The sequence below is a fragment of the Dysidea avara genome, chromosome 8 (assembly GCF_963678975.1).
Source record: "Dysidea avara chromosome 8, odDysAvar1.4, whole genome shotgun sequence".
Lineage (NCBI taxonomy): Eukaryota > Metazoa > Porifera > Demospongiae > Dictyoceratida > Dysideidae > Dysidea > Dysidea avara.
The window spans coordinates 13,007,016-13,033,532 of NC_089279.1; the positions used below are offsets into that span (position 1 = coordinate 13,007,016).

Sequence of the window (26,517 nt, forward strand, 5' to 3'; positions counted from 1 at the left end):
TCTATTTACTCTAAAGGGATTTTACCGGTGCAGTTAAAAACGCTCCCTAGTGAGAGATGGCAGAACCTTTGTCTCCAGAAACAGATGAATGGGAAAATGTATACTGTGGAACAGAAGGAGCGAACTCTTCGTTGCAGGAGTACAGGAGCAGCGAATCAAAAAGTTAGTGTCTATATTAAATCTACATGTATGCGCCGGTAACGATTGCTCAATACATATCCCACTACATCGTTACACTCCTGTTGCACTTATCAATGTAACATATGACGCCCTATATCTGCCTACCCCACCCCAGTACGATAATGGGGATTTACATAAAACCAAATTCCCTTACAAGGGGTACCAATGGTCATCTGCGACAGGGGGAACGGGACCGGGACCGTTTTGATCGACTAAAGTATAGCTTGATACAGTAGCTCGATTTTAAGGTAAATGGGGAAATACTTTGCGTTCGAGTTCATGATGATCAACAAAACCGAATTTGGGTACAAGCAACATACATTATGTATACCAAATTATGAGTGATTCAATGTAGCCATTATGATATGGCAAACATCTGGCAGTATTAAAAAAAATGAATTTCTGACAGTAAGCTATTTGGCCATTCCAATTGGTATACCAGTTTCTGGTCCTGTTCACTCTGAAAGGGACATGCGGGTGGGCAAATTTTGTCACTATGTCATTATTATAATATTACACTCTTAAAATCACTATACTAAAACTCTACTAAATACAGCTGCATCACTACAATACATACACTATCATGAATTATTTCTATACACTGTACAACAAAGTAAAACCTAGGCACCAATCACAAAATATGAACTAAATGGCTTCTAAAAACAAACTTTAAAAGCCAAAAAGCCATATATATGTTAAGGTTGTCAATTACAATTAGCAACAATAACACTAGTACCAGAGAGTAGTGCAACATGTGTCAATACTGCGGTTCTCCAAATTCTTGCAATGCAAAGCATCATGCGCTAATATTGTGTCAGTATGTGCAGTTCTTTAAAATGTACTTAACTACACCTGTAATGTTCTGTGGTTGTCGAGTTATATGTTTAAAGTCCTGTGAGTCAGTAGTCGTCACTGAAAATCCGCTGTTGAACAACTGTGCATACACATGCTTGTACAGCGCATGACACTTTGCATTGCAAGAACTTGGAAAACCGCAGTAAGTAGGATAGACATTAAGTAATGTATGCGCATATATAATAAGCAGTAATAATAGCAATAGTGATTAGTCTAGAGAGATAATCACCATATATACCCTGGTGTTTCTTCAGCACAAATATTAAATTATTTCGATCAACGGTTTATGAGTTACAGTCCATGAAGTTGAAATTCACAAAGTTATCCCAGTATGAAGTTACCTCCATTTGCTTGTTCGCTTGACAGTTGATTATTAAATAAAGCATTAGTTTGCTAACAAGTTAGTTTACTAAACTGCTTGATCGCCTCTTTTGAGGACTCTTTGATTCAGAATTTCTTGATTGCTTGATTCAGTGTATTTGATGTGAACATTCTAATTCTTCAATGTATGATTTGGTGTTGTTATAAATTTGACATGTCATTACACAATGTAATATGTGGTCAAATTCCTACAAAAGAACCCACAAGAGTGGGTGCATGCCACATATGGTAAATGAGGTTACTGGTCAATTATCCATAATGACCAGCCATAATGGAAAATCCTTTGTCAGTTGGATTTTTCTTACCAACTGCAAAGAATTAAATTACTAACACTTATTATGTTGCAACAGAAGGAAACATCATCCACTAAAATGCATAGTGTCAATGTAGAACTAGATATCCAAGACTTATCTAACATGCAGATAAACCATTATGGCTGCAATTTAGCTGTGAGACATTCTACAAAGACATTTGAGCTACATAATATTATGTGTTTACTTTTGTTTGTTGTATTGTTCTGTTTCTATCACACAGTGCAGTAGTACTGTATAGAAGGGGTTTGCATCTTCCAATGAAAGATTATTGGTGAGAAACCAGCCTCACACTACCATCATTTTTTAAATGGTAAAATCTTAATCTCATATTTTTTTTGGAAATCACTCAACACATTCCAAATAGTACACACGAAAATTTTATAGTTTCTAAATCAAGTACAAAATCACAACATCTCCTGCTTATAAAAAGGAGAATATTGTTGATTTAAAAAACACACTACATAACATCAAATGATTCCAAATCATTACAACAAAATGAAAATTACACATTGCCTAGGATTATGTATCATTACAGTTAGTTCCTACTTTATATAAAAAGAAAAAGAGTTCTAGTTCATTTACTGTCTAATAATATGACCACTGAGATGAAACCCTGATTGGTATATGGGTTTCTGGTGGTGACACTGTTGTAGAGTGTTCAACACTCAGTTGGCTATATCATTAGGTGATTGATCACCGGCCACATCTGTTGTGACTGTTGCGATGATATGTCCTGCTTTGGCATTCAATTAAGTATGATCTAATGCCAACTTGTCTTTTACATGAGCCCAGGGACCACTGCTCCTCACCAGGTAACTTCATATGAATCTTATCTCCAGGGTGCAACAGTTTGAGTGACTTGGCCGTATTGTCATAATGTTTGCCTACGTAGCTTAGCTGTTGTCTGATGGTGTGATTCAGGTTTTAGCAGCTCTGGTGATAAAGGCAGCAATGTCCGAGTGTAACATCCAAAACAACCTTTGGGAAGGTAAGGTCCCTGTCTGGTCAGTTGGTATATTGTGATGATCCAGTAATACCATGTGTGCATCTGCTTTGGACAGTAAACACTTCTTTATATAGTCTTACAAGTCTTTACTGCACTTCAGCACTTTCTACTTTACCATTTGATTGTGGGTATCTTAGGGATGATGTAACATGCTGAAATTCCCATTGATAACTATATGGTTGAAATTCATCGGAAATGTATTGCGATCCATTATCAGACACAACAAAGTCCGGTGTACCATGCCTGACAAATGTCGTCTTTAGGATTACTGCCTGAGATGTGGTGTTCCTTAGGCAGTCCAGTTCAATAAAATTGGAATAGTAATCCACAATTACAGTGTAGTTGTCACCATCATATGTAAAGAGGTCAGTTTCCACCTTATTCCATGGCCTATCAGGTAGTTCATGGGTACTAGGAGCTCTCGAGACTGTTCTGGCCAGTAGTCTCTCACTCAACAAGGGCCAGTAAAACACTTATCTCGTGCCAGAGCATGGTTAGTACCACGATTCACTCACCTCTGAAAATTATGTCATGTTGCACAGCAAGTTATCATGACAATTGAAGTAAGGTTGTGCTTCAGCTGGAATTAGTGATTTGCAGAGTGGCCAACCATGAGAATCACTCTCATTAGGACTTGAAGAGTGTTGTTTGTTGATGTCACTTCACAGACTTATTTCAGGGTTTCGGTTGAGATCTGAAGATTCTTTGTTAAGTCAAGTTCTTCAATTGAGTGGCAAAACTCCAATTGACTAACTGATTGTACTGCTGAGTTTGGTGGGTAGGCTCTGGATAAGGTATCCACCACGTGCATTTTTGCTCCTTTCTTATATGTCATACTTTTGTAGGTATAGTAGTACGTGTTTCAGTCTCTTGGGTGCATTGTGGATTGGCTTAGTTGAGATGGTAACCAGAGGTTTATGGTCAGTTTCTACTTTTACAGTGTGCCCATAGATGTATTGGTCAAATTTTTCACACCCAGTGACCATTGCCAACATCCCTTTTTCAATTTGCACGTATTTCTCAGCTGCTGTGAGACCATTGGCACCAAACACTATAAGTTAACCCTCTTACAAGCATGCAAACCCCACAGAGGCATCGGATTGTAATGTTACCTCTATTCTTTGGTCAAAGTATCGAAGTACAAGAACTTTGGAATCAAGGTCATAAGTATCGTGACTGAATTCTTGTAATCATGGCACCCAGGTAGTAATGGTTAGGTATATTTATGCCCAAAAGTACTTTCAGTGCAAACCGAAACATGTCCAGTTGTTACATTTTTTAGAGGACTGACTGACTTACTAACTTACTTACTAATGCCATTAAACATATGTAACTCATAAGGCTATGGGCTTGATTATTTCACTGTTAGATGTCACTTCAGCCCAGCAGGTGCCTTTTCACATATGCTGGGTCAGTCACTCTTTTGAAATTTTCATCTGGCTCTACCAAAATGTAAAATAAAGTCAACTCCACCATCCAGTAGAACTAGCTTCTAACTTCCCGTATAGCCGGAAAGTTTGGTAAGAGTAAACTTTGGCGAATTTGTCACAATAGGATTTTGGTAAGAAAAAAGTTTCACGAATTTTGTAGAGCTAGTACTGTATATTAGGGATCATAGAGATATGGCGTTTCCTAGCCAAAAAATTCACCCAAAAACCAGTTTCACAACTCCATCCTGGCACCTTGGCAGTATTGCTTAGGTATAACCAAGCCCAAAAGTGCCTTCAGTGCGATCCTAAAGGCTTCCAAAAAATTGTTACAAATTTTAAAAAAAATTATTCAATGGAATTTTCTACTGACTAACTGCCTACCTGCCTGATACCTTCAGGCAAGCATAACTCAATAACAGCTAAGGATATGGGCTTGATTTTTTCACTGCTCAACGTAGCTTGTCCTGAGACGTGCCTTTTGGCATACCGCAGTATGTACAATGCACGCATCATGGACTTACCTTTGTCCTCCTTTGTGTCCCATTTCTTTTTGCTGACAGCCCAAGGTGTTGAGTTGTGCTAGCACAATGTATGGCTTCCCTACAGTACGTTTGTAAATGGGAATCGTCCATATTTCCGTGGTGACTGGATTGATTGCAGAGATGACTTTAACACTGTTCTTCATTTGTAACACTGTGTAACTGGCTGAAAATAGCTGAAGCAAAGCATAATGGCAGCTGCACTTTTGAGGTAGTAATTGATAGTTGGGGTTGCGAATCATTGTATTTTCATGGTAACTGTGTAACGGGCTGAACATAGCTGAAAGCAAAGTGTAATAGCCACTGCACTTTCGAAGCAATATTTGACAACTGGGGTGCACGTCGCTCAGACAAAAACATTAAAGGTCCACTGAAATGGTACAATGTGACCGGATTTCATATAACAAGGCTTCCACACACACAAAATCAAACTTACGATTTTACCATAAATGGATTGCTGGTCTAATGCACTATCATATTTCACACTGTACTTCCTTCAGCACTGGCAAGTCTGGTTTCTGTAGCAGCTTTCTTCCGACCCTGTCAAAGCCACGAGTGTGAGATTGGCACCATTAAATGGCTATGGCTTTGTGATAATGGTGTGTAGTGAGCTGGGACTTCACAGAGAGCTCGCCAATAGTGTTCTCAGTCAATTTGGAGTAATTTGAGGGCCATGGAGGGCCATGGAGAGCCCAAACTTGGCCTCTGGATTCCAATCGTCTTCTTACTTCGTTTTATACCCGTATATTAAGACCACCGTCCACCCCCACCCTCCCACCCTATTACTACCACCTGTGATATTATTACCCGCTCAAAAAAAGCTGCTCAAAACAGGGCAAATTTTGGGTATCAGAAATGTATACACCCACTCAGTGATAGCTAGTGAACAGATGAACAATTGGTACAAATTTTGTTTGCACAGCTGTAGGCACTGGGAAGTTATTACACAATGATTCCTTAAAATCGCCATATCTCCTAACAAAGCTTTGTGCGTGGAAGCCTTGTTTTGTCAAATTCAGTCACAAATACACTTTGGCTATTATCAATCCTTGCTACTAGTGGGATAGGTTGGTGCATGTGATTTAGTTAGATTTTGTTTTGTTTAGTAGATATAACACATTTTAGTGTATTGTGGTTTGTCAATTATATTACGTCATAATGCATCAGACAAAGAAACTTTAGTACGTATCAGGTACCATTGAAGTGACAGAAGCGTCCATGTACAGCTAGATTCGATTTAGTTTCACGTTGTATCTAACGTAACAACTCAAAACATGATAAGAACTTGTACTGCAACAAGTTACAAGCCAGCAAGTGAATTTACGCTGGTCTTGTGGTGAAGTACGCTCGAGAATGCCTGTTAAAGGGACTGTAAATCAACAGCAGAGTGGTCGAAACATGTCTCGAGTTTATTTCTTAGATGTTTTGAATACACTGAAGGGTCCAATACAGCGGATGGAGGTAGAGAAATGAGAGGAAACAATTGCGATGGTGCCACTGGCAAGACATTATCTCTACCAGGCAGAGAAGCGACTCAGGAAAGTGTAATATAGTTACCATTGTTTGTTTCATGGTACTGCTAACCCAGCTTTGTAAACAATCAAACTAATCTGAAACATAATGAAGCATGAGCTTCGATAGTGCGAAGCACACAGACCAAGCTGCTACAGGCAACTACCAAGCAACTACAGGACAATTCCGCTATTGTTTTCCAGCAGAATGTTCAAGTAATCTTAGAACACTACAGAGTTAAAAAGGAGAGCTTGGTATTGCCACCTGCACGTTAGACTTTCAGTTTTTATCTACCTTTCCCATTGCAAAGTGTGTAATAACAGTACTCCATTTCTTTGTCTTGCGTCACAACGTGATGTAACTAGACTTTGTGGCTTATTATCTCAGTACAACAACATAATTGAATTATTAAAAAGGTGTTTTTGTGTGTTGCATGATATAAACAACCTATTTATTCAATAAAATGGCAAGTGAATTTTCCGTTTCAGTGGACTTTTGATTCTGGCACCATCCTTTCTCTCTCTTTTTTTTTTTTTTGATGCAGTATGCATGGGTTCACAAGTCATAATAATGTTACAAAAAAGTTAACAAACAAGTTTAAGGAAAAATTAGGAATTTTAAGTTTCATTAGGGATCATAGAAAAAAAAGGTAGGGAAACAAGGGAGGTCACCTACACCTGCAGATATACTAGTGAACATTTAATCCCTAATTCAGAATAGGAGGTCTTGGAATATAGACTGGATTAGGGATTAAATGTTCACTAGTGTATCTGCAGGTGTAGGCGATCTCCCTTGTTTCCTTACTTTTTTTTTCTATGATCCCTAATCGAACTTAAAATTTCAAATTTTTCCTTAAACTTGTACAGATTTGTATTGGACAAACAATTTGGTGGATTTCGGTTTGGCAGAACACCACTCACTTGTCAAATTCACCAAACTTTCTGGCTATACAGTTAGAAACAGTGTGGGACATCAGGGGCTTTCACCCCCCACGTTTGCGGTGCACATTACATTAGTACTTGACAAATTTGTAACATTTTGTAATGGATGCCCAATAGTTTTCCAACTTGTCGCAAAAACATGTGCTAGCTGTATGTGACCATCTCAGCAAAAACCCGACTTGTTTGCACAAGCATGCGCATTGAGAAAATCTAATTTTTTTATTAAATTCATAAATTTATGCATGCTACAAAGAAAAATACGCAAATTTGTATTGGACAGAGAAGGAAGACTCAAATTGATTAAAACTATACACCATATTATTCGCCTACTCATGGAGAGACAGTTCAAAAATCGTTGTTTTGTTATTGTAGCCCCAACGATGTGCATGGCACGTACGTTTGTTTACAATGCGGTAAACAAAAGCAAGATTGTCATCATTTCTTCAAATAAACCGCCTTCATACCCATATGCGTAAGTGACTACAGGACTAACACTATACCTCAACTGATTTTCTAATCCATGGTGAACATTTTAAGCCAAATTGCAATGTTGTAGACTAATGCAAATGGAAATGTGAGCACTGTAGTTTATTTTCAGCATAGTCACTGTACAAATTGATTATTTTGCTCTTCCTACTGTCTAGTGCTATAATTCCAAAACTACTCACAACAGAAGGCTGAAACTGGTGATCCATTCCTCGGATAATGCTGAGAAAATAAAAATTCGGTAGGTGTGCAAACAAGTCAGCTTTTTGATGAAATGGTCACATAAATGTATCATGTTGCAGAGGGTGGTTACACACATCCTAATTATACAACCAAATACTAAAGATAATTTAAAAGAATTAAAATTACATCAGAAATAATCATACAACCAAGTACTATAAAGAAATTACATTAAAATTATTAAATGAAGTAGGGATCCAAGTGATAAAAAGTAGTGAAATAAGCGATGAATGGTGAGTAGCTCAGTTGGAAAATCCTTACATTGGCACATCATTTTGCTCAATGCCAAAGTAAGGATTTTCCCACCAAGCTATGCTGTAATACCATCATTCATCTCTTGTTTCACTACTTTTTATCGCTTGGATCTATACATGTACTTCATTTTTTCGCTATAAACATGTGACCGTTCTATTAGGGTGACTGCTGTATTAGAGTATCTCAAGTCAGCCAAGGGGGGGGGGTGTTTCACTATTTCATATTTTCATTGTGCTAATATTATCTAATCAAAAACAGCCAAGCTGTAAAAAAAGGTGCGGCCCCCAAAAAGGCCATGGTGAAAAAAGATGTGAAATCCAAGGTAGCGGCCAAGAAATGGCTGTGATGGTAGGTTAATGGTTACATTTTAATAACAACAATTCAGGTGAATTTGGTGCCAAGACCAAGCGGCACAAAATTCACCTGAATTGTCGTTATTAAAATGTAACCATTAACCTACCATCACAGCCATTTCTTGGCCGCCACCTTGGATTTCACATCTTTTTTCACCATGGCCTTTTTGGGGGCCGCACCTTTTTTTACAGCTTGGCTGTTTTTGATTAGATATCACTTCTTTTTGTATTTGTATACTGCAAAGCCGGCCTATGGCTGGCTTTGGGGCTTTTTTAACCCATGTGTTTTTTTCTTTACTACAGGAAGAAGAAAAGAACTTAAAGAAGAATTTTAGTACTTCAATTATTATTGATTTTATTAGTAATTATACAAATTATATACATATATTTATTACATGCCCATTATTCCCCACAGGATATTTTTTTGCAGCTGATCTCTCTACTGGGTGACTTGAAATGTAGCTGAACTATATACAGGATGGTTTCTTTGTAGCTGAACTCTCTACAAGGTAACCTCTTCTAGCTGGTCTCTCTACAGGGTATTTTGTTTCTAGCTGAACTCTCTACAGGTGATTTGTTTGAAGCTAAACTCTCTACAGGGTAATTTACTTGTAGCTGAACTCCTTACTTTGTGTCTAGTTTGTAGCTGATCTCTCTACAGGGTGATTTGTTTGTAGCTGAACTCCTTACATTGTGTGTAGTTTCTAGCTGATCTCTCTACAGGGTGATTTGTTTGTAGCTGATCTCTCTACAAGTTGATCTCTCTACAAGCTGATCTCTCTGCAGGTTGACTTGTTTGAAGCCGATCTCTCTACAGGTAATCTGTTTGTAGCTGAACTCTCTATAAGGTGATTTGTTTGTAGCTGATCTCTCTGTAGGTTGATTTGTTTTAGCTGAACTCTCTACAGGGTGATTGCTTGTAGCTGAACTCCTTACATTGTGTCTAGTTTCTAGCTGATGTCTCTACAGGGTGATTTTTTGTAGCTGAACTCTCTTCAGGGTGATTTGTTTCTAGCTGATCTCTCTACAGGTAGATTTGTGTTGATTTGTTCATTGCTGATTGCTCTAAAGGTTGATTTGTTGCAGCTGAACACCCTGCAAAGTGTTTTGTTTGTAGCTGATCACTCTAAAGGGTAATTTGTTTGTAGCTGAACTCTCTCCACAGTGACTTGTGTGTAGCTGAATTCTGTGTAACTGAATTCTCTAGAGAGTGACTTAATTGTAGCTGAATTCTCTACACAGTGCATGACTTGTTTATAGCTGAACTTTCTTCAGGATGACTTGTAATGTTCTGAATCTCTATAGTGATATATTTGCTTAACTCTCCACATGGTGACTGTCTTCTTGCTGAACTGTCTATAAGATTAACTGTTTAAAGCTGAACTCCCTACAGAATAACTTGTGATGTAATAAAATTCTATAATGGAGTAAATAAATTAGCCGAATGCTCTATTAGGGTGCCTTACAGAATTTTTAATTCTAGAGCCTCCCTGGGCTGGGATCTTTTAGACCACCTTAGGTAAACTTTAAGTATTACATATATGTAGATATAGTTTTTTTTTTGTTTTTTTTGTGTATTGTAATTTAATTTACCTTTAGTTAATGTAAGTCTTGCCAGGGCTCCTGTACTGATCCATCAGCACATGGTACCCCTGTGTCTAGGCCCCTGTATGCTTGTAATGTATATTTTGTCTTAATCATTAAGACGTTAAAAAAAACAAAAAAAAAACTGTTCTATTAGAGTATCTCGATCTCGCATTTGCTACACGGAGTTGGCTTTCGAATCATAACTCAGTGGTTTGTAATCCGATTCTTCTGTACTACTGCAAGGACTTTCTATGAAGATTATTCCAGCTATACACCGATTTTCAGCTCATTGCTCTAAGCGGTTTGCCTAGTAGGCGTGAAAACTAATACTTTTTTATTCATAAAAATCGATCGCGTAATTGTGACACAGGTTGGGTTTTGTGTCATATCTCCGTGGTCTTTATCTCGATTCCTTTCAAACCACCAAAAGGCACTCCTACGATGGTTACTCCATCTACATAGCAATTTTCAATTCATTCCATGAAGCGGTTTACCCTGTAGGCGTGACAACAAATCGATCTTGTTTTACGCGAATAATCGGTCATAACTCCTGAACCATTCATCGGATTTGTACCAAATTTGATGCTAGGATTCGCCTTTGGACTCCCTTTCTGTGTGCCAAATTTCAAGGCGATCGGAGTACGCGTTTGCTTGTTATAGCAATTTTTGCAAGTGTGCGAAAAGACGAAGAAGAAAAAAAAACGAAGAAAAAAAACGAAACTTTGGCAGCTCGTATCTCGAAAATGGCTGGAGCGATTTCCTTCAAATGTGGAATGTAGACTCCCTTGGCTGGCGGGCAACTGTGTAGCAAATTTGGTTCCAATCAGATAAGTGATCACCGAGATACAAAGGTGTGAAAATGACGTTTTCGTTCTTCCTGTCAATATACTCACAGTGTGGCGCGCCGGCTTCTTGGGCCGCACGACACACTACCGTGTGTCTTGATGTATACAGCTAGGCCAATAATAAGTCATCGTGATAGATTGTTAAGAGATGTGGTCTTGGTGCTCAATCGTTATTAATCAGCCAAAATTGCATTCATCATACAGTACGATAGTACTGCTTAGGGACATCGAAGGTGCGGGGGCGATCTGTGATCTCATATGACCCAAAAACCTACCACAATTTTTCCTCACAACAACATGACAGTATTGGTGGGTAAAACCAAGCCCAAAAGTGTCTTCAGATCAACCCGAAACGTTTGTGTCAAGTTGCTACAGAATTTAGAAAAAAAATATTCAACAGAATTTTCTACTGCCTGCCTGCCTGCCTGTCTGCCTGCCTGCCTGCCTGCCTGCCTGCCTGCCTGCCTGCCTGCCTGCCTGCCTGCCTGCCTGCCTGCCTGCCTGCCTGCCTGCCTGCCTGCCTGCCTGCCTGCCTGCCTGCCTGCCTGCCTGCCTGCCTGCCTGCCTGCCTGCCTGCCTGCCTGCCTGCCTGCCTGCCTGCCTGCCTGCCTGCCTGCCTGCCTGCCTGCCTGCCTGCCTGCCTGCCTGCCTGATGCCTTCAGTCAAGCGTAACGTAGTTTTCTATTGAAAGACTGACTCAGAGTACTGTATTAGAGCGTATGTTCTATTAGAATGATACAAGTTTAATGCAATGTTGTGATCTTCTGTCTTACTTGAATAATCATTATTCCAGTAGAACTGTAGCGGTCTCCACAAAGCCAGCTCTTGGGCTTGTTTGCACGATAAGAACTAATACATATGCCAAAACAGCCAAGGGTGCAGCCTTTTTAAAGTAACCAAGGTGAAAAAGTTGTGATATCAAATATCAAAGGAGGTGGCCAAAGAAATGGCTGCAATAATGTTTATTTATCATTTTTGATTATTACACTGTCGTCATTAAAATGGATTGGTTGTTGTAGCAATTTCTTGGTCACTACTGTACCTTTAATTTTACAATTTTTAAAATCTTGGTTACTTTAAAGACCACACCCTTTTTCACAGCTTGGCTGATTTGGTATGGATCATTGATAAAAGGACACTTCATAGCTATGAATTGGCACATACGTAAAGCACATTGAAGATACACGGTTTCTTTTTGACAATGATTTATAACCGGAGTGTACTTCACATATGGGCACACTTTGGTATTATTAACTTTTATTACAAGTTGAGACTGCTTAACTTGGATGTGCCCTTTTTACAGCCTTGTGTGAGATAATATGAGTTTCCAAGTGTGCATTGTTATTATTGTATAGTATTATTGATATCTTTATAGGGAAAGAAAAGCCAACACCAGCAGCACTTGGACTTTTTGTTTCACCATATTGGGCATCAAGATGGAGGCAGTTGGGAGCAGAGCTTAAAGTTAAGGAGAGTCAGATGGACATAATTGAAAAAAACTTTCCTAGCAATTGTTTAAGATGCTGTAATGAAATGTTCGGTGAATGGCTTGGTACAAATAATACTGCTACCTGGGATAATGTACTAAAGGCTACAGCCAAATTGTTTTATGTACCAGGTAAACATCTACAAAATGTAAAAATGTTACTATACATTATCTGATATATCAAAACACGTGATAGTGTGTCATGCAGTCCAAGAAACTGGCACACCACACCAGTATGTTATTGACATGAAGAACAAAAATGCAGTTTTCATGTATATGTATGTAGCTCCATGATCCCTTGTCTTAATGAACTAATCTTATGGTGGAGTTGCATACATGGTAGGGTAGTCTGTATACCAAATTTGAAGAAAGCCGTGAGTGATCATAGTTTTGGTTTTTAAACCAAGTGCGCATCTGGTTTTCTGAAATTGGTTTGGGAAGTCTGCATGCCAGCTACCCACCCCTTCATATGCAAAGAGGTGAACATATAGATCATTTCAAAGGAATTCAATTAGAAAGCATATGCAACTGCTGGCTATGTCAGATGATTACCCTTCTCAATTCAAATAAAAGCATTACATATGTTGCCAAAGCGTAAAAGCATTTGGTGATATGTTTGTTAATTAACATTGGCATGCATTAATTGGCTAGCACAGAATTTTGGCACTAGAAATTTATGATATGGGATCTGTATTTCACCAAACCCTTGCTTTTGTGATGGGGTGGGTGGTGCCAGACTATGTGCTGTAGCAGACATTAAGTGGCAGTTGAAAAGGGGTGTGTCCCCTTTGTACAAAAATTAAGAGCTGCCTTGAGTCAGAGACTATGTGTATGTTAGATACCCACTGGAGGTTTTTTAGTAGGGTTGACAACCCGAGGGCGCGGTTTGGTCACCGAGGCGTGGCATTAGTATGTTCATGTTGAGCTGAACCCTGAAAAACAGCTAAAAATTAAAAGTGGATTTTTTCTGAACAGAGTTAACATTTCAGCCAACCAGATGATTATTGGTAACAGCAAAGGTGTCAACAAAGACATGTACGGTTTGGCTCCATTACAAGTTCGGGAAAGGGCTGTAATGAACACTGTGCTTATATGGCTTCCCCACAGGAAATGTATTGTGAAAATTTTGAGTGGCTGTAAATGTTATGTCAAACACTTGAACAAAAAGATTTTGAAATATTTTTAGCGGGTCAAGCAGTACTACCTATGAGCCAAATTTCAAGATCGTGTGCAATCGAATCCATGAGTTATTAAATGTTTTGAGGATTCAGCTCAACGTGAACATACTATAATTAGTGACCGAGGCACAGCCAAGACTAATTAATGTCCGCCGGGGTGCCAAACCAAGCACGAGGGCCCTCAACCCTACTTAAAAATGACAGTGGGTATCTAACCTATTTAGAAAGCAGCTCGTTACCAGTACTGACAAAAGAAGCACAGAGTCACGCTAGGTAAGGTCCTTTACAGCGTGTTTGCTTGTGCCGCCGGCTTAGTGGCCAGGTTAGTGTTGTTTTAGTAACTGTTATTTAGGTCCAAGGCTTGTTTACTAGCTAATACAAGCTGGCCATGAAGCGACAAGCTTTATAACAACTGGCCACAAAGCACCAAGCTTATTACAACGCGACAAGCTGTATTACAACTGGCCACGAAGCGACAAGCTTTATAACAACTGGCCACAAATCGAAGCGACAAGCTTTATAACAGCTGGCCACGAAGCAACAAACTTTAAAACAGCTGGCCACGAAGTGACGAGCTTTATAACAGCTGGCCACAAAGCTACAGGCTTTATAACTGGCCACAGAGTGACAAATGTTACAAACAGGTGCAATAGCATAGCTGAAGTGTGTTGATGGTATAATGGTGACAGTGCTGACAAGCAGACAAATGCAAATGTGCTTGCTATAAACTCGCAGCACCAGTAGTTTCACTGATGGCTAGCTAGTTGTGAATGTGAACATTGTTGGGGTAACTGTGATATGCATCGAGCAGCTGGCTCTTTCGGTTGATGGCTAGATTGGTCAAGTGCTGGTATGGCTGATGAAGGTAAAAACCCAACTCTCACTAACCATACAACCACTAATTAAATCAGTGACATAGAAAACTCTTAAAAGTGTTGCTGAATTTACCTCACTTGACAAGAGGTCTCTAAATGAAACTTAGAGCCCTCACCTCAGGTCTCTAAGTGGTATTAATAACCTCATTAACTGTGTCAACATCAAAGAGAATTATTCATGCTGCTTTCTAAGTTTAAAGAATTTGTTTATGAAAAGAATATGATATACAAACTATAAAACAGTTGGGAAGATACTTTGTGTGTAATCTTTTGTTTAAAGTGGACTGCTAAAAGTAATTCTCAGCAGTTCTACTCCTAATGTGGTCTAATCACTGCAATACAGTAGCTTTATATATACGTACACAATCACAAAAGCTTCAGGAGTTGGACCAATTTTATTTCCATAAACAGGCAACCCTGTATGAAGATCTTTTGTGTGCTAATTGTTCAAAACGTCTTAATTTCATTGGCAGTGGAACTTGTGTCCCTTTAAGTTTTGAGGTAATTTTTGTGCATAACGAAGGGAGAAGAAGTAAGGACAAAATTGTCGTATCTCAGGAATTCCTAGAGCAGTTTCACTCAAGCCTGGACTACCTATAACTACATATGAAGGTGTTGTAGTTGTGTACCTTTTGAAAAAAATCAATTTCCGTTTGAGAAAAGAGCCGAAGCTATATAGTATAGCGACATAACCAAAAAATCATGCACTTTTTCATAAGCCATGAAACTTTCCACATAAATAGTAGTCCTCAATACATGTATTTTCAGATAAAGTGCCATTGCTGATTTGACATTTGGTGACCTTTACTGCCATTTTTGTACAGAAAATTGATCATTTTTGTCTTTAACTCCCTGAGGCAGCAATTAACTTGTTAAGACATGGTACCAAACAAACAATCTTGGTGATAGAAACAACTTGGTTTTTATTTGAAGTCAATAGGTGATTTCGTTATTAAGTTATGAGTATTTTTATTAGCTGCAAAATTTGATAAATCTATAGTCTGTTCGCATTCACCTGAGCCCTCGTTTCTTGTTAATAACTCTGGTTACAAGGGCCAGTTGCTCAAACATTTAGTAGTGCTGTGAAGCCCTTCAAACACCGGAACTGTTTATCAAAAAAGCGCTTTGATACAGACAAGAACAAGTGAGTTATGAGGCTTTAAAAATATCCCATACATTTAGTATGGACGATTCAGGTACACAAACATGTTTACAACATGAAAACATGCTTGTTCCAGTACAAAACCATTGGGAGTGAACACATGTTCACTTCTTTGATATTCCTGTTTGGTGGGGGCTCAGGTGAATGTGTATGACTATATGCATAATTATCTGCCCACAGGTAATTCACACCTCAAGGGCAGGTAAATTTATCAAATTTTGCAACTAGTAAATGTGATCATAACCTTGTGATGAAATCACTTATTGACTTCAAATAAAAACTAAGTTGTTTCTATCAACAAGATCTTTAGTTTGGTACCATGTTTTTAGCAAGTTAATTACTGCCTCAGGGAGTTAAAGACAAAAATGATCAATTTTCTGTACAAAAATGGCCGTAAAAGTCACCAAGGGCTAACTCAGCGATGGCAATATATCTAAAATTACATGTCATGAGGACTACTATTTATGTGAAAAGTTTCATGGTTTTATGAAAAGTGCACAATATTGCCAATTTTGGGGGCTACGCCGCTATACTACTATGTTTATTCATACAGTATGTGTGAAAATCACCATATTAATTTATTCCTGGTAATTAATGCTGATCTATTGCACTCATGACACACTACCATGTATTGTGATTTCACTATAAGTCTTTTTCAAGATTACCAGTATCAAGACACACAGTAGTGTGTTGTGCAGCCAAGAAAGCTGACAGCCACACCATGAATATATTGACAGGAAGAAAGAAAACAGCTTTTTCATACGTGCATAGCTCCATGGCCCCTTCTCCAAAGCACACCATTTTTGCATTATAGCTGTCCCCCAGGTAGGGTACGCCACACAGCAAATTTGATTAAATTTGCAACTGCCATTTGCAAGATATAGGCATTCAAAATTTTTGTTTTGATTTCTTCGTTTTTTTCTTCTTATGCCATACGGGGGGGGGGGGGCTATGGGGGTTTCAATTTCTTTTTGCACACTTTGCTGCAAAAGTTGCTATAAAATGCAAACGTGCAACTCAATTGCCATGATCTTTGGCACAAATGAAGAACATGTAATGGTGGATTCATTATACCAAGTTTGTTGTAAGTCTGAGGAATATTCAAAGAGTTATGAGCGTTTATTCACGTAGAAAAAAGATCAAACTTCTGTCATGGCTACAGGGTAAACCAAGTATAGAAATAACTTGAAAATTAGTGTGTAGATGGCTGATCATCGTAGCAGTGCCTTTTGATAGTTTGAATCATAGCGACAAAGTTATAAAGTAAAAACAAAGCAAGTATAAAATTGCGGGATTGAGATACTCTAATAGAGCAGTCACCGCAGGGTAAAAAAGGTGTGCAAAAAATGTCAAAAAAAATTCACCAGAGTTCGAACCAGGGACCTCCACACCGAACACCTGCATCCTTATCCACTGAACCACTGCTACCTTGGCTGATCTCCTCACTTAATTTCTGCTTTATAAATGAAATTTCTAGTTGAAATCTGCATTTAATCAAACGTTTGTAATTCCATAGATCTACCAATAGAAGTACTAGATTGTTCTAGAACATTCTATGTATGTTCTATTAGAAGTCCTCAAAAATGTGCACTCTATTAGAGTATTATAACAATATCATCAAATATCATACAGTACGATAGTACTGTATGTTAGGGACATCGAAGGTGTGGGGGCGATCCGTGATATAATATAACCCAAAAACCTGCCACGATTTTTCCTCACAACAACATGACAGTATTGGTAGGGTAAAATCAAGCCCAAAAGTATCTTCAGATCAACCCGAAACGTTTGTGTCAAGTTGCTACAGAATTTAGAAAGAAAAAAATTATTCAACGGACTTTTCTACTGCCTGCCTGCCTGCCTGCCTGCCTGCCTGCCTGCCTGCCTGCCTGCCTGCCTGCCTGCCTGCCTGCCTGCCTGCCTGCCTGCCTGCCTGCCTGCCTGCCTGCCTGCCTGCCTGCCTGCCTGCCTGCCTGCCTGCCTGCCTGCCTGCCTGCCTGCCTGCCTGCCTGCCTGCCTGCCTGCCTGCCTGCCTGACACCTTCAGTCAAGCGTAGCGGAAAAGTGGCTACAATTACAGTCCTAATTTTTTATCACAGAAATGTTTCTAGTTTGCTTAAGAAAAAATCTTTGGTATATTGATAAGCATACAATGCTTGCGCTATTGTCTTACCTTTTATCATTCTTTACCATCAAGGTTCTACCGCTGAGTGTTAATAGACTACAGTATGGCTTCCATACCAGTGTATATTGCATCAAACTATTCGAATACACATGGTCGCTGGTTCAGTGCAGCAAAAAAAAACATGCATATGTGACTCATTGCTGATATCGATCAGAGAGAGCAACTCAAAGCGAACTATATATATAGCAATGTGTAAGTCAATAAATATAGTTTATTAAGTAACAATGTTAAACTGAGTCGGGTCATCCAGGTCCTGCTTTACAGATTATTCAGGTCTGACCCCACGTGCTAAATTAAATGTGGACGTGTTACTACACGTCATAGCGTAGCTCTGCTTCTTTCATGAGCCAGGCCCACGTACATAAATTACAGTCTGTAGACATATGGTAGCCACGCCCAGTCATCAGTCCGTAGGTATGCAAACATCAATCCACAAGCTAGAAATGGTACAACATCGTGCTGCACGGTTTGTATTAAATAAACCTTGGAGGAGGAACCATAGAGACAGTATAACTGACATGCTAGTAAGATTGAATTGGAAATCCCTTGAGAATCATAGAAGACACTCACGTTTAATTCTGTTATTTAAGTTTGTTAAACAAGATGATACACATTCCTACCCAGTATTTTCCAGCGCCATCCCCCTTAACAACTACCAGGGCAAACCACAATCAAAAGCTCATGCAACTGTTTGCCAGAACTAACCATTATCTTTATTCATTTTTACCTCGGACAATCCCAGACTGGAACAACTTGAACATTGAAGACTTAAGTAACTTTAGATTCCTTTAAAAGTTATTTATCTCATTGTTAGTTAGCCACTACACATGATTTTTGTACATTAGCGTTGTACCCTTGATGGGTTTTGCTAATCAACAAATAAATAAATAAAAATAAATTCACGAATCCACATCCATTATTGTTTGCAGGCTTATGTAGAGCCACACCCACTGATCAGTTGTTAGTATAATAGTGCTGTGAATAACTCAGCAGATATTTTAGTGGTCATGAGCTTGCAAAAAAACTTCACAAACAAGTATAAGAAAATATTTAGAATTTTAAATTAGATTAGGGACAGTGTATAATGCTGCAATAAAAAGTACTGAAACAAGCTGGATAGGAGTAGTACGTAATGTCCAAATACTGTAAAACAATAAGAAGTGAATATCTCTACTGTGCATTGAGTGTAGCACAGTAGGAATATTCACTTCTTATTGTTTTACAGTATTTGGACATTATGTACTACTCCAATCCAGCTTGTTTCAGTACTTTTTATTGCAGCATTATACACTGTCCCTAATCTAATTTAAAATTCCAAATTTTTTCTTATACTTGTTGAATTAAATCATGCAATGAAATACATTTACATGTCTTCAATAGTCATCATTGTATCTATGTACATAGAAAAAGAAGAAATATGAGTAAAAACAAACCTCAAAGTCAGCCATAGGCTGGTTTTGGGGCCTTATAAAGTACAAAAAGAAGTGAAATCCACACAAACAGCAGCCAAGCTGTGAAAAATATTGTGCCTTAAAAAGCCTGGGTGAAAAAAGTTGTGAAATCAAAGGTGGCAGCACAGCCATTGTTAAAATTATTAGCATTAACATTGTTGCAGCCATTTCTTGGCTGCCACCTTTGATTTCACAGCTTCGTGAAAATATAATCGTGAAGTGTTTATACACATAGCTATTACCTTACCAAATCTGTTTTCTAGACTGTCGTGAATTTTAAAAAAAATGCGAAAATCGAATTTTACACAGTTTCGCGAAAGTTTCATCCCTCGAAAATTTCCCACTATATGGTACACGTACGACTGTTCTATTTGAATATCATACATGGTTGTTGTATTAGGGTGACAGCTTTATTAGAGTATCTCAAGTGGGCCTCTGGTCTCAAGTGGGCCTCTGGTCCATGCAGTATTTCAAGAGGCATGGTCATAATTTCACCACTAAAGGCAAAGCACAAAGGGCATACACTCGCAGAACACCAAAAGGCTTATGTCTTATGTGAGTTAAGTATTGTGGTGTAAAATAATGGCTGTATGATGCATTGCTTAGTCTATTGCCTTGTGACTGCATATAAAGCTGGCAAGCTTGCAGACCAAATTTTGGGGTTTGGCATCTTTTTTTTAGATTAAATAATTGTTCTTCTGAAAAGATTTTCTTGACATGTTTAAAGTTAGAAACACCTAATCTCTTCCGTGAAGGTGCTTTTTGTCATGTGCAATATTTCTATAATGATTGTTGTTTGTGAGGAACCATTTTGTTTGGAAGGAATCCCTACGGTACTGTATAATAGTTGCATAATGAACTGCTGTTATTATTCATTTTTAGGTCCTAAAGCAGTGAAAACAGCTGCCGACCTGTTATGCAGCCGCTATGAACAAAATAGATACATTTCTGTTGATGACTGGCCACCTTACCATCCAAAACACTACACTCCATTAGCTATAGTACATCATGAAGGAAGGTGTACAGAAGCTGAAGTCACAGCTTTTGCTCAGGGACTGACTATGTGTGGAAGTGTAACAGCAGACAGGCAGCCAAGTAATATCTATAATGATACAATTAAAACAGTTAAAGACCTTTGTGTTCCACTTGAAAATACTACCTCTGATCCTTACGCTATACTTATTGAAGGAGCACCTGGTATAGGAAAAACTATATTGTGTAAAGAAATTGCTTTGCAGTGGTCTAGAAAGGATATATTGAAATCGAAATCCCTATTGTTTCTGCTGTTTATGCGTGAACCCGAAATAGAAAGTATAAAAGATGTTAAATCATTAGTTCGGTATTTTTGCCAAGGTGATGACTTAACCGATAGTGTAACTGACTGGCTTGTGGAAAATGATGGAAAAAATCTTGGTATTGTGATCGATGGATATGATGAAGCTACCAGGAATTCAAAACAAAGCTTTATTTGTAATGGGATCGTCAATCGTAGTAATTTAAGTAAATGTAGTATAGTAATTACATCTCGTCCAGCTGCGTCATTAAGTCTGCATCCCAAAGTAAACTGTAGAGCAGAAGTTTTGGGTTTTACTGAAGAAAACCGGCTTAATTTCATTGAAAGTGCTTTGAAAAATCAAAATGATGAAATCAAAAAGCTCAAATCCTTTCTTAAACTTAATCCAATGATTAATGCACTATGTTACATTCCCCTTAATATGAGTATTCTTCTGTGCCTCACTCAAGATGGAATAGACATGTTACCAAAAACCAAAACGAAGTTATATTCTAATTTTATTATCATGACAATTAGGCATTTCCTTTCAAAATCAGCCAATGAAACTGCAGTTATAAACAGCCTGGATACCTTGCCTCATCCACATGATCAGGCTATTAGAGAACTGTCACAGTTTGCTTTCCTTGCTTTAGAGAAAGATAAATTAGTTTTCACACATGCTGAGCTTAAAGTAGCTTGCCCTAACCTTACCCCTGCTGGGTGGTATAAACTTGGTTTGTTGAAACAGGTGCAGCATTTTAGCCCACGCAATAGTGGGCATAATGAGTCCTTCCACTTTCTCCATTTCTCAGTACAAGAATACATGGCAGCTCATTACATTAAGTCACTGCCAAGCAATAAACTACTGAAAAAACTTAACAATACATTTTGGAAACCACGTTATTTCAACATGTGGATAATGTATGTTGGTATAACAGGTGGTACGCATCCTCAATTTCAGACTTTTCTAAGTGGAAGCCCTTTGCGAATGTCAAGGTGGCAGTCTAGAACTTCAAATCTATCTAGTGAAATACTAAATGATAAAATTAAACGTCTTTATTTGTTGCACTGCTTAGCTGAAGGTGATCATGAAATATTCTTATCTGTTGAGAGTATCTTTCAGGGACAAAAAATTGATCTTAGTAATCAGAGTTTATCACCTCATGATGTTTTAACTGTGGCAATGTCGCTGGTAAAATCTTCTGGAAATCAATTGGAAGAAATTAATTTATCAAATTGTAATATTGATGAAAAAGGCTCCAATATTTTGTGTCAAATATTTAATTCACAGGAAGTAGTACTCACAGTTAAAAAAACTGATATTTCTTACAATTGGTTACCTCGGGAATCTCTCACTCTACTTTGCAAGAACTTTGAGGCCTGGAACTGTGAAACAGTTACCATTTCTATTGATAGTTTATATGACAGTGCCACGATGAACAATATTTCTTGGTTTGCGAGCAAGCTAAACAGTGAAATTCAAAAGACAGTAGTAAGTGGGACAATTCCTCCATACCTGCCAACTGATGTACGTTCTAGAAAGTTGTTATGCACTTACTTGCCAGAGCTAAAAAGGCTTGTAACAGTATATTTAGAACCACAAGTCATTCAAGTGATAAATTATTCTGATTGCACTTTAAGCAATCACATGATTGAGGTGTTAAGAAAACTTGCTTTAGAAAAGAAAATTACAACAAGTGTAATTGTGAGTTACTACATTGCTAAACACCACAACATAAATTTCCCTAACATTAATCTGTGCGGAAGCAGTATGCATGCAAAGAATGCATTTCAGATAGAAAGAAGTAATATTTCAATGATTCATCCTTATTATGCTTGTTGGTATGAATATATAGCTGATCTCTTGGCAGCAGTGATATGTCACAATGCTCAAACAAGTGGATCATATCTAAAAACACTAGCAGGACTTTTAGGTGGTTTGAAACTTATTTTACCCAATACAAATACATCGATTTTGAAAGAATTTAATATTGAAAACAACTATTTAGGTAGTGAGGCAGCTGACGACATTGCATTGATTTTATCACAGGCTGTTAATTTGCAAAAGCTGCTATTAGGCAGAAACAGTTTAAACACAGGAGGTGTCATCAAAATTGTGAATGCTATGCATCAGGTTTCAAAATTGAGAATTCTTGATATTTCTAGTAACAATATTGATGCTAATGCAGCAGATGATATTGCTACTTTTTTGGCTCATAACACTAAACTATCAGAACTTTACCTTGGTGGAAACAATTTATGTATGGGAACTATTAAAGTTATGCAGGGATTGAAGCGCACTTCAACTTTGACAATACTTGATCTTGCCAGTAATAACATTAATGATAAAGTGACAGATGAAATTGCTACTGTTTTATCCCATAATGTGAAACTTAAGGAACTATATCTAAATGGGAATAATCTGCAAGCTGCAGGTATTTTTAAAATAACAAGAGTTTTGCAGTCTACGTCATGCATAAAAGTGTTTAAAGTTGAAAACAATTATGCCAACTTCAAGCCTTATATATACCAAGTAGTGTGTGCACATATGTTTACAAAGGACCTTGAATCCTTTTTATTTCGCGATTATTGCCCACTCCAGGTGTATCTGTGTGGTAATACTAAATACGAAGATAGTACTGTAAGGGAACCTGACAAATCTATACTTAAGCCTTTGCTTACTGCATCCAAACTGACTATATTTGATATTGATCAACAAATAACTACTGAAGAATCGTATGTGGCACGAGATTCTGATGGCATTTTGATGATGCTAGATACCAAAAGTGGAAATATGAGTGAAGTAACAGTGAATGATGTTGCATCAGTTTTAGCCGGTACTAAAATAAAAGTTCTGCATTTACATGGAAATAATTTGCAAGCAAGAAACACACTTAAGATTTTAGGTGCTTTAAAGGGTAGTAAAAATCTCAGTACATTTGATATTGAAAATAATAATGATATTAGTGATAATGCTGTGGATGACATTAAATGTATTGTGAGTAATAATAAGAAACTGCAGAAATTTAATGCGGGAGGAAACAATTTGGGAGTAGCAAAAGCTAATATAATTTTGCAGGCGTTATTGTCTACATATTTGACATTATTTAATGTTTCAAATAATAATTTAAGTGATGAAGCAGCAGATAACATTGCAGCTGTCTTAAGACACAATACTAAGCTACAAGAACTGTATTTGAGTAAGAACAACTTACGTACATCCGGCATTACTGAAGTTGCCAGAAGTTTGAAAGAAATTACTACTTTAACAGTATTGGATATTTCAAACAATGACATCAGTGCTGAAGCAGCAGATAGCATTGCAACTATTCTACAATTCAATTGTAAATTGCAGAAGCTATATTTACAAAATAATAATTTACAGTCTGTAGGTATTATTAAAATTACAGATGCTTTACAGACTCTTAAAACTCTGGAAATATTTGACATATCGCACAACAGTGTTGGTATTGAAGCAGAAAGCAGCATTGCTGGTGTAATGCACAAAAACTCTAAGCTGGAAAAACTTTATCTGGGTGAAAACAATTTACATACATGGGGTTCTATAGCTTCACATTTGCATTCAAGTCTGGTCGTGTTAAGTATTCCCGGTAATGGCATTACTTATGAAGCAGTGGATGATATAGCAGTAATTATTTGTCGTAATACTGGATTGCAAGTACTAGATCTATGTGGAAATAATTTTGGAACACAAGGAGCCATCAAAATTTTAAAAGCTTTAAAGAATCATTCAAATCTGATACATCTTAATATTGAAAACAATAACATCGATGGTAGCACAGTGGCAGATGATTTAGCTGCAGTTTTGTCTCACAATAAGGATTTACAAAAACTGTACCTCGGTGATGTGAAATTGAAATCTGCAGGAATCTTCAAGATCCAAAATGCTTTGCAACACACATCGAAGCTAATAGTATTTAGCCTTTCAAACAACAATATAGATTATGTTGCAGCAGATAGCGTTACAAAAGTATTGTCTTGTAATGAAGATATGCAAGAATTATACTTAGCTAGAAATAATTTGCAAGCACATGGCATCATTAAAATCACTAGAGCACTACATAATACATCTTCTCTAAAAGTGTTTAATGTTTCAAATAACAATATTAGTGATAAAGCAGCCAATGACATTGCAGCTGTTCTATCTCATAACAATAAACTGGAAGTGTTAAATGTTCGTAATAATAAACTGGAAACAGCAGGTATTATCAAGATTGTTAAAGCACTAAAAAATGCTTCATGTCTTACTGTGCTTGATATTTCAGGTAATAATATTGATAGTGATGCTGCAAATGACATTGCTATTGTTTTATCTTGCAATTGTAAGTTAAAAAGATTGTATTTACAAGGAAGCAACTTGAAAGTGGATGGTGTAATTAAAATTGCAAAAGGTTTGCGAGGCACTGCGTCTTTAATAACACTTAACGTCTCTAACAATGATATCAGTGATGAAGCAGCAGATGACATTGCTACTATTTTCTCTCATAATTCTAAACTTCAAGTGGTAGAACTACATGGCAATATGTTTCAGCATATTGGCATCACAAAGATGGCAAAAGCACTCCAGACCATTTCAACACTGACTGTGTTTAGCATTTCAGATAACCGTATTGGTAGTAAAGCAGCCAAGGACATTGCCATTGTTTTAAATCGAAACACCAAACTAAAAGTGTTGTGTATGGGCAAAAACTGCTTAGAAGACCATGGTATTACTGAAATTATGAATGCTTTGCAAAATAGTTTAACACTGCGCATTCTTGATATTTCACAGAACAACATCAACCAAAATGCAGTGAAAGATATTGCAGCTATTCTTTATCAGAGCACTCAACTATGTCAATTATATTTAGGTAAAAATTGTTTACAGAATGGTATAATGGAGATCATGCACAGTTTACGAAATATAACAACTCTTACAGTACTTGATATATCAGAAAACCGTATCACTGATGAAGCAGCTGATATGATTGCAGCTGTTCTGTCTAGCAATATCAAATTGCAAGAACTTTACGTAGGTGGAAATAACTTGCAAGCTACAGGTGTCGTCATAATTACAAGAGCTTTAAAATGCACTGTAACCCTGGAAGTAATTAATTTTTCAAATAACAACATTGGTGATGAAGCAGCCAATGATGTATCAGCTGTCATATCACATAGTACAAAATTACGCTCATTACATCTGGTTGGAGCTAATATCAATGTACCAGGTATCTTAAAGATTGCAAAGGCTTTACAAACTATTTCAAGTTTGATAGTCCTCAATATTTCAAACAACAAAATTAGTGGTGAAGCAGTGCAAGAAGTTACAGATATTTTATCAAGTAATTCTAGACTACAACTTCATATTTAGTTCACATTGAGTATTGATAGAATGTCACACATGTTTAATTTCTTTGTATACTGAATCATAATGCAGTATGTTGTACAGAGCAATTTCTGTTTTTTTATGCTAACATATTTATTCGTGTCTAGTAGCTACCGTATACGCAAGAAAAATTTGACGAATTCACACTTCAGTAGATTTGACGAATAAAATGTTGACGAAAACTAAGAAATTGTAGTAAAACCTGTACTTGCGTGTACTTGTAAAGGCGCTTATAAGCATTTGACAATTGTCGAATTAAACCGATTCGTCAAAACTTTCTTGCATAGCTGCGGTAGCTAGCTATTAGCTGAACGAACAATTATGTTAGCTGCAGGGGAGGATCTAGAAATTTTCAGGGGGGTTTCAGGTTCTCTGGAACTGCAACTTCAGCCTAGCTGTAAGTGGAAGACCACTGAAAAAAAAGAGGTCACTGCATGCTTTTGAATGCTGTGAGGGTGATTTTAGCAAAAAGTGAAGTTTTGCCAATAGAAAAGGTCATAATATAATACAGTATGTATAACTCATTGTAATTTTTTATCACCCAAATGAATCGTAGGGGCGCGCGATATTTCAGAGGGGGTTTCTGGAAACCCCAGAA

General features: G+C 37.6%; 1 protein-coding gene across 1 annotated transcript; it reads left to right on the forward strand.

Annotated features, from left to right (window-relative positions):
- Positions 1 to 4: 4 nt before the first annotated feature.
- LOC136264118 (protein NLRC5-like) lies at positions 5 to 26,139 on the forward strand. The gene is made up of 3 exons (XM_066058809.1): positions 5 to 162; positions 12,300 to 12,542; positions 20,143 to 26,139. The coding sequence occupies exons 1-3, from the start codon at positions 57 to 59 to the stop codon at positions 25,902 to 25,904; spliced, it is 6,111 nt and encodes a 2,036-aa protein (XP_065914881.1). The 5' UTR covers positions 5 to 56; the 3' UTR covers positions 25,905 to 26,139.
- Positions 26,140 to 26,517: the final 378 nt, after the last annotated feature.

What these genes read in the sequence shown, in the direction of transcription:
- LOC136264118 (XM_066058809.1), top strand. Translation starts at nt 57, where the DNA reads ATGGCAGAACCTTTGTCTCCAGAAACAGATGAATGGGAAAATGTATAC. An exon ending in CAGGAGCAGCGAATCAAAAA is followed by an intron (nt 163 to 12,299) that starts GTTAGTGTCTAT and finishes ATATCTTTATAG; the next exon opens with GGAAAGAAAAGCCAACACCA. An exon ending in CAAATTGTTTTATGTACCAG is followed by an intron (nt 12,543 to 20,142) that starts GTAAACATCTAC and finishes ATTCATTTTTAG; the next exon opens with GTCCTAAAGCAGTGAAAACA.